Source organism: Galeopterus variegatus, unplaced genomic scaffold (assembly GCF_000696425.1).
Source record: "Galeopterus variegatus unplaced genomic scaffold, G_variegatus-3.0.2 Scaffold2113, whole genome shotgun sequence".
NCBI lineage: Eukaryota > Metazoa > Chordata > Mammalia > Dermoptera > Cynocephalidae > Galeopterus > Galeopterus variegatus.
The window spans coordinates 240,866-249,896 of record NW_007728224.1 but is presented as its reverse complement, the minus strand read 5'-3'; the positions used below and the strand labels follow the sequence as shown (position 1 = coordinate 249,896).

The window sequence follows — 9,031 nt, the reverse complement described above, 5'->3', positions numbered from 1 at the left end:
GGGTGGGCGGGCGCCCCTCCCCGGCCGCCCGAGCTGCCGCCCTGCCCTTCCACCGTCGCGATCGACCGGCTCGGCGGGGCCCAGGGCCACCCCCAGGGCCGCCAGGCTGCTCGAGGGCACCTGGGCCAGGTGCGGGGTAGGGGTTCGGGGTGTTGGGGACTGAGCCCTCCAGTGGGACCCGGCTACACTGAGGAGCGGCTTCTGGGTCAGGCGGAAGCCCCCGCGGCCCACTTAGGAGACACGTGGCCGTTCCTCTGCCCCTCCAAGCTCCCCCAGTAGCGGGGGGTGGGCAGCGGCAGCGGCAGCCCCTGGACCCTGCCTGGTGTGAACCCGGCCCTCGGGAACCTTAACTTCTGACGTGACAGATGGAAGCTTTCTGGAGAATCTGACCCAGCCCTTTTGCGCGTGATGGAGCTGTGTCCTCCCTCCCCGTTCTTTGTGGTTGATGTTGTCAAATTCCAGGGAACTAGCATGTGTACGTCTCCTACCCCTCATATTTAACACTCTGCAGAGTCCTCACCTGACACACGACGAAGCTGAGGCTCAGCGGGCTGTGGTGCCTGCCCAGGACCATGCAGCTGATCAGACAGGATGCTGGGGTGGGACCTCTGCCCGCCATCTCCCCAGAGCAAGTGCAGCCCCACCTCCCCTCACCTTGGGCAGTGCTCCCTGGTGTGGTTTGTAAAGGGCTTTCCCTTCCCTCAGGATCCCTCACTCACTCACTCACAGAGCTGTGCCCTGGGGACCCTGTGTACGGGCTGACCCTTCTCACTGCCACCTGCAAGGGACCCCATGGAAGCCCAGGGGCCACTCTTTCCACTGTCCCCCCTGTTTACTGCTGCCTCCAAGGGGCTGTGATTCTCATGAGAGTTTTCTTTATATTCCAGCATCTTTCTTCCTTTGTCCCACCCCTCTCCCCACAGACACAGGAAAGGTGGGCTGGGAGACCCCTCACCTTCTTTCCCAGGATGGGAGAGTGTGGAAAGGCTCCCTGACTCAGGCCTCCCTGACCATCCTAGGGTGGGGCTGGTCACAGAGGGGAACCCAGCTCAGTGTTGACCCCCAGAAATACCTGCACTGCGAGACAGACACCAAACGCCCGTCCATACTGGTGGTAGTAAGAACCAGTGCTTTCTACAGCATGTCCTGTCTCAGGAGGTGGCACCACTGCAGTAGCCCCCAGCCACAAACCAGGCCACCCCGAGTCCCCTCATTCGTCACATTTAGTTAGGGATCTCCTGGCTCCTGAGCAGGGATGCCTGTCCTGGTTGAGGCTTCTCACCTCTCCCTGGACGGCCCCCCAGTCTCCTCCCCAGTCCCATCCTGTGTCCACGCAGCCCTGCTGGTTCTTTAACGCCACTTCCTTCTGGCTGTAAGGTCAGCCCATCTCCTATGCCTGGTATTCCTTCAGGCCCTCAGAGACTGCCATACCGCTCACTCAACCTGTGCTCTCCTTCCTGTGTCCCTTCTCCAGCACTCACATCCCAGCCGCTTGCTCTTTCCTGGCCACATTGCTGGCTCACTGTCCCTCCACTGCCTCTTCTGGGCACATCTCTTGCTGAACTGCCCAGGCGCCTCCACCCCACTCCCTTGCCTGGCCCCTTGCCTGCTTATCCTGAAGGCTCAGTCGAAGCCTCCTGCAGAATTCCTAGCCTGCCCCTTCCCACATTGAGTGAGGGATCCCCTTCTGTGGGGTCCCCCACAGCCCCAAGTGCAGCTCCATCTTCGTGGCTGTTTAGGTGTTGCCCTTCCCATCTACATCAAGCTGCTCGAAGGCTGGCCCTGGATGAGTCCTCTCTAGGGCAAGGTGGACCAACTCAGTGCCTGGCATGGAACAGACCCTCAGTCCATGCCTGCTGACCAGCCAGGGCTAGGCACAGAACAGGTGCCAGGGGGTGCGGTGGGGGCGTGGCCACTGTGACTGCCCACGATGGCTGCCCAGGGCATTCCCAGTTCTACTCCCCCCATGCTCCTGAAAATGTGAAACATTGGGTGGAACTGGAATGTTCCTTGGTTTGGCCCTTAATACTCTGGGCAAAAATAGGTACTTGGAAGCCACCAAGGGCTTTGCACCCTTGTCTTGAGGAGCAGCCCTGTGCCAGGGGACTGGGTCAGGCCAGGCCAGAATAGACATCCCAGTCCAAGTATCCAGTGGGCCTGTTCTTTTTGGGCTTGGTCACAGACGGGTTTTAAGATAACATTTTGCTTTAATTCCAAAAACATTACACATTCATCATAGAAAATTAGGAAAGTACATTTTAAAAAAGGAATATAATAAAACCACCTATAATTATTTACCCAGAGATAGCAAGTGTTAAAATTGGGGGGTGGGGGGCATTTCCTTCCATCTTTTTCTGCAGATAAATTTTGTTTTCATCCTAAACAGACTCAGGATAATATCTTCTTGCTGCTTTAAACCCTGCTTTAAGTGTTACACATTTTCCTTGTCTTTAAACATTCATAGACAAGATCATGTTTAACAGCTGTATAGTGTAGCTCGTATGGAGGGACTATAAATTTCATAACCTGTCCCTATTTGAATGGTACTGAAAAGTGCCACTGTGACGGAATCCTTGTGTGTGAGCCCTGTAGGTATCTCTGGTGATCCCCCTGGGCTGGGCTCCTGGAGGTGGAGGTGTGGTCAGAGAGCAGGAGCATCTTCTTGGCTTCTCACGGGGCTGTTTTTGAGGAACAGGCTTGAGAGGTGGGGTTGGCCTGGGCGAGGGTGGGAGCCTTTTGGGCAAAGGCCACATGGTCATTTTGCTCCATGTCTTGGTGGAAACCTGGTCTGTGCAGCCCTCCCTGGGGGTGGTGGCCTTTCAGCTGAGCTCCTCGATGCTGGCGTTTGTGTTTTGATGCGATAAAAATATGCCTTGGTGCTCACAGGGAAAGAATGCTAGCCACTCTGCTTTTTTGGATCTTACTCAATGATGGGTTCCAAGCCACCTCTCTGGCCATCCAGACAGTTGGGGTTGACTGCCCCCCTCGTGGGCAATTGGAGTTGTCTTGGAACTGGGGGATAGAGAGTAGATGCAGTCAGGATACTGGGGCCTGGGGGAAGGTCACAGCAACATCACTCCCTAGACAGTGCCCCTTCCCCAGGCCAGGCCGCCTCAGGCTTCCACCCTGCATACTCTAAGCCCCTCGTGTGTGCCCAGCAAGGATGCAGGTATTGCCAGATGGATGAGATACAGCCCTACCTTTAGGGCTTGCAGTTTCACAGGGAGGAAGGCTCTGCAGGTCCTTCCACTGCTAGATCGTGTCTGATCTTCATTGTCCTTGAGGCCAGCCGTGGCCAGGGATCATTTTATTTTGAAATAACAAGCCCTTTGATCCAAGCCAGGCTTGGTCAACCCTCAGGGAACCTGAAAATTAATCCTCCTGTATTCATCCATTCTTACTAACCAGAGATTTTACTTTGAACAGTTTTTTTTCTGACTGTAATGTGACATGCGTAATACTTAGCCCAGCAGGCCAGCCAGAACCTGTTTTCCTGAAATACCTTCTATAAGGTGTTTTTCAAGTGAGCGTGCCTTGGCACCTGCGAGTAACGACTTGAGGTTATTGTTGATTGCTTTCTCTTCCATCATCCCATAGCACCCTGACGTGGGAGATGGTATGCCTATTTTACAGATGGGGAAACTGAGACACCGTGAGGTAAAGAAGCGGCTAGGAAAGGGTGATCCACCCCACATGTTGCTTCTGGTTGTAAAATTGTCTCCTGTTGGCCGGGACGGTGCTGAACCTTATACACCTCTAGGGCTCTGATGGAGAAAGACCCCGAGTGCTGGGTACTTACCTGAGAGCAGGTGAGGAAGGACTCAGAGCAGAGGCAGCTGGGAAACTCCTGCAAAGGAGGTGTGGCTTGAGACCTTGACCTGAAGGATTTGGACTAGGGGAGAGGGCCCTCCGGGAAGAGGGTGCTGCGGGCCCAGAGCGCAGAGGTACAATTGCATGTTGGTGTTGAGAAGCAGCCAGCTTATTGGAGTGGATGGACCAGGGGAGAGAGGGTGCGGTGGAGATCAGAGTTTGAAAAGCCTCTTTTTCAGAAATGAGCTTGCAGTGGTTTTGGAATCCAGCAGGTGTAAATTTGAATTTCAGCTCCAAGGCACTGTGAACTGTTTGGCCTTGAGTGGGTACTTTACCTTCCTTGTGTGTGAAATGGGGTGAGAGTTGGAAGATAAACAATTTCACCATCTACAACACCAGGATGATAATAGTACTTGCCTCCTAGGGCTGTGTGAGGAACCATGAGAAAATGCGGGTATGGTCCTGAGAACAAAGCCGTTGTTATTAATGGTGGAAGTCAGCTCCCAATAAAGGAGAGTTGCTTTCTGCCGTCCTAAGACAGCGGCACTTGATTCTGGGGTCAGTGGGAGCCACAGGAGAAGGTGAGGTAGAAAGTGGCTGCATGTGGCTTGAAGAACTCACTTTGTCACTGTCTCAGATGGCCAGTCACCTGCACAACTGTTTTCCTGTATGCCAGGTATCTGGCTTATTTTTCTTCCCCATAGCTGGCTGTATGCTCACTTGCGTCTGTACATGCAGTTAAATGACCAGTTTTACCGAACTTGCCAGCTCCCAGAAGCCTGGAGTTTGGAAGCAGCACCAAGCACTGTGTTGATTCCAAGCAGATTCACGAGGCTTGACCGTGCTTCTGCTTTGCACCTGGAGGGATGTTTTAAAATAAGGGCTCAGTCCCTCTGAGGGAGGAATGTCCAGATTGAAATCTAGAGTTCTTTGGTGGACACAGATCCGATCTTTAGGACCCATTTGTAGCTGGGGATGGAGCAGAAATGGTTGTTTAGCCCCTGAGGACTGGTGTATGGTACCTGGGGCTGCTCCTGACTCTTCCAGTGACCACAGTCTCCAAAAACATCCACCAGGCACCTACTCAGGCCGGGTTTGGTCCTAGGAGCTGGGGGTTTAGAAATGGCCGAGACCCTAGGCCCCTCATGCAGCACATGATCTCTGGTCTCACTGGTCTTCACAGTCACCCCGAGTGTGGGGTGACCGTCCCCATTTACGGATGAGAAACTGAGGTGCATGCAGGGAGGGACGTGGCCTGTTCAGGACCACACCTGGTGGGCACCCAGCCAAGAGCACAGAGCCGAGGCAGATTAGAGTTAGGAGCTAGATTTCCTAATTGCCAGCCTTCCCTACTCTGTGCCTCAGTTTCCTCATCTGTAACGAAGAAGATGGATTCAACCTTGAGTCTGTAGAGGGTCATTTGGGAATCTGAGGAAGTCTTCCTGAGCCCACACATAATGTGCACGAGGTTCGATGATTTCAGTAGTCTGTGTCCCCCTGAAGCCCACCCACGGCCCCAGGCTAGGGATCCCAGGGCTAGGCCTCCTTTAGAGCCTTCAGCTCCACAGTGTGTGGTTGGTGGCTGCCCCTGACCACGTCGGTGGTGTTTCTCCATGTTGCTAAGCAGCACGTTAGGCCCCATTATTGAATAAAGGCCTTTCCCATGTCGTGCCACATGTCACAGACTGTGCTGTCCAGGTTGTTCTAATGTCTTTTCTTATACCACCACCCCAGTGTTTGCAGTAGTTTGCTTTTCAGTGTGTGTTAATATCTGGGCATTACAGCTCTCCTGCTTGGGCCTGGTGGAGAGGGTCGTGGAGCCGGGCGGGTATGTTCCAGACTCTGGCCCCACCAGGTCTGCCTTCCCTCCTCTTCTCACTCCTCCTCCCCACCTTCCCTTCCCACATTTATTTAACTTTTACTCTTTGCTACTGTATTAGTTTCCTAAGGCTCTCATAAGAAACTGCCAGAAACTTGGGGGCTTAAAACAACAGTAATTCGTTCTCTAACGGTTCTGGAGGCAGAAGGCTAAAATCAAGGTGTGGAGCCAGGCTGGTCCCTCCTGCGGCTGAGGGAGGCTCCTGCCTGCCTTGCTCCCATCTTCAGGTGGCTGCTGGCCACGCTTGCATTCCTTGGCTGGCAGCTGCTTTGCTTCAGTCTGCCTCCAACTCCATAGCTGCTGTGCAGTCCAGGGTGAGTTTCTGTAAGGTGTCTAGCCCTGTGTGGGCTATGGCGAGGTTAAATGAGATTGTCACATGCACAGTGTTTGACAGCTCCCACCTTGTTGCCCTTCGCTTTCCTCTCTCCTTACCACACACTGAAAGCTGGAACAGGTCGTACCTGGCGGCCCTGGCATCTGACCCCGGGCTTTTCTTGCAGGCAGGATGGACTCCGCTGGCCCTCCACCGAGCCCCTCCCGCCCACAGCCTCCGCCAGTGCCGCAGCCCCAGGCCCGCTCTCGGCTCAACGCCACTGCCTCAGTGGGCCAGGTGGAGAGCGAAGCACCCCGAGCTCCTGGACCCCAGGCCGGCCCCAGACCAGGTTTTGGAGATGCGGCTGCCCCAGCTGAGCCCCGGGCACAGCACGCCATGAACCGAGAAAGAGTGGAAGGAACCGGTAGGTAAGGGGACAGGGCCACAAGCTCAGCTGTCCCTAGCCCAGGCCAGGGCTGTTCAATGAGAGCAGGGTGAGCACAGGGCCCAGGGACCCCTGAGAGGTTTCTCCTGCCAGGGCTCCGTTGCAGTTCAGGCTATGCACCTCAGATCACAGACGGGAGCTGCAGCCGACAGCACATTGCTTTATTACATTTATAATCAGTGGCTCCAGTCCTGATCCATTCCCGTTGGGGGCTGGTGGGCTCTACCTCATCAGGCACTGTGAAGGCGTGCTCCTTCCCCCCAGGTTCCCGCACAGGGCTCTGGGAAGCCCCTGTTGTCCTGTCCACTGTGGCCCCTCTTGACATCCTCCTGGCTCAGTCCTGAGGGACCGTTTGGTCAGCAGCTCTGCTTGGCCTGGGAGCCCCTGGCCACTCCCCTCGGGGCCACCTGCCCCCTGGAATGTGCTTGTGCCCAGGGTACAGGCCCTCACTGCTCTCTGGCCCACCATCCTCCATCCCGAGCCAGGCTGCTGAGGTCTGCTCTCACCGCTCTTCCGTTCTTGGGCTTCCTGAAGTTTCACTCCTGCAGACCTTCCCAGTGGTAGGGGCAGAGACAAGACGTCGTGAGGACCCAGCGTCATGGTGCCTGGCCTCCTGCAGCCAGCCCTAGAGCCGACAGGGCTCACTGGCATTGGGGGAGGGCACTAGGGTGTGATCCACCTGCCCACCCTCCTGCTGCTCACTGAGCACTGAGCAGGGTCCTCTGCATGGAGAGCGCAAGTGACTCAAACATGGCCCTGCCCTCAGGGAGTCTCCAGACTCACAGGAGCATAGGGGGCCCTGGCCCTGGGATCAGGAAGGGAGGGGAGAGAGGTGTGAAGCTACCTTCTGGGGAGAGGCTATGCCTGAGCAGGAGTCAGCAGGGGGGAAGAGAACCACAGAGGGTCAGCAGGGCAAGGCCGGGAGGCAAGAAGTGGCCCCAGCCCTCTGGGGGAGAGAAGGAGATGCGGGGCTGATGGTGCTGAGGGTCTGGCCTGACCTCTGAGCTGAGTGGTGAGTTGGGGCAAGACTCTAGCTGGGCTGTGACGCTGGCCTTGTTAGAGAGGCTTTTCCATGCTTCGGCACTGCTGTGGCTGGAAATGCTTACACCTTACTGTGAGTTCTGCAGACACTCAAAAGGGAGGATCTGGGCTTCTGGCCATGGTGTTTGGGAAAATACATAGCTGGTGGTCACATCACTCTTTTAGTAATCCACCCAGTGCTCTTCAGTTCATCATCTTATTCTCATAGCAGCCAGCTCTGCAAGGTAGGGACTGACTGGCAGCCCCATTTGCAGGCAGGACCACCAGAGCACCGAGACCCTCGGAGCGGCCTGCTCCCGGCTCTGTGCTTGGACTGGAACACGTCTCTCCATGGGTCACCACCCACTCTTCCCCTGTACACCGAGGCCATTGCACATTCTCCAGGTCTGGTTACCCACCTCCCCTGTGCCCACGTCGAACCTCTGCCTGAGACATGCCATGGCCACCTCTACCTGTTGAAGTCCTGCCTGCTTGTGAGGCTCTGCTGCTTTTTCCTCTTTCTGACCTCGGCCACAGTGTGACATGGATGTTCTGTCACAGCCAGGCGCATGTGCACACGCACACGCCTCCTCAGTGGGAATGGAAATTTCCAGAGCAGGATTGTCCACCCTGGGTGTGTTGCAGCTGGACATTCTCTATCCTGACCTTTTATTTACAAACAAAGGGGGCTGTGGGCAGCTCATTCAGTTTCCTGGCCCTCCAGTGAGTCAAACCTGCAGCTGGAGACTGCCCTCTGTGGTTTGGCGACCCCTGCCCATTTCAGCTGGCTGGGCACTCCCTCCTCTGAGCTCTGGCCCAGGTGTGACTCTCCAGTGGACTGGTAGCCTTGAGCTGTGTGCCATTGAGGGAGTCAGAGGCCTTTTTCTTCATCCATGAAGTGGGTGCGGTAATACAAGGTTACTTCAAAAAGTTCATGGAAAGATTTGTGTTATCTTTTAATTCTATTTTTTCCATGAACTTTTTGAAGTACCCTCATACCAACCATGGGGAGTCGGTGTGGGGATTACACCCCGTGCCTGGGCATTGAACGAATGTCCATCAGGGCCTGGAATGAGCAGGAAGTGTGCTGGGGCTGCATGCAGAGCCAAGCCAACGCCCCTCGCCCCAGCATGTGCTTGTGGTGCAGCACCTGAGGCACCTGGCATGGTGACTCAGAGACGGCCAGTGCCTTGTAGTGGCAACTATGTGACATGCTTTATGGGTGTTGTAAAGCAGGTCCTGGGCCCGTGTTCCTTCTCCAAGGTGCTCTTCAGTCCTCCTGGCACCCTCACTTTATGCATAGTTCACCATAAAGGTTTACAACTCCCTGGCTGACTCCTCCTGGGTGACTCACCTTGGGCTGTGTGAGTCTGGGGTTAGGGGCTTCCGCGTGCGGCGTGTGCATCACAAGTCAGGCAGGTTTTCTTTTTTTTTTTTTGTCTTTTTCCGTGTCCGGCAACGGATCGCAACCCTCAGTGTCACGCCCGTACCGGACCGGGGACCGGCAACGGACCCCAACCCCCAGTGTCACCCCCGTACCGGACCGGGGCCCGGCAACGGGACC

At 55.6% G+C, this 9,031-nt stretch overlaps 1 protein-coding gene across 1 annotated transcript in view; it reads left to right on the top strand.

Annotated features, from left to right (window-relative positions):
- Positions 1-6,192: 6,192 nt before the first annotated feature.
- Positions 6,193-9,031, top strand: part of WFS1 (Wolfram syndrome 1 (wolframin)) — a 27,482-nt gene continuing 24,643 nt past the window's right edge. Inside the window, exon 1 of the mRNA XM_008580494.1 lies at positions 6,193-6,426. Within this exon, the coding sequence (XP_008578716.1) occupies positions 6,195-6,426 (232 nt within the window). The 5' untranslated portion in view covers positions 6,193-6,194. The remainder of the gene's footprint in view (positions 6,427-9,031) is intronic.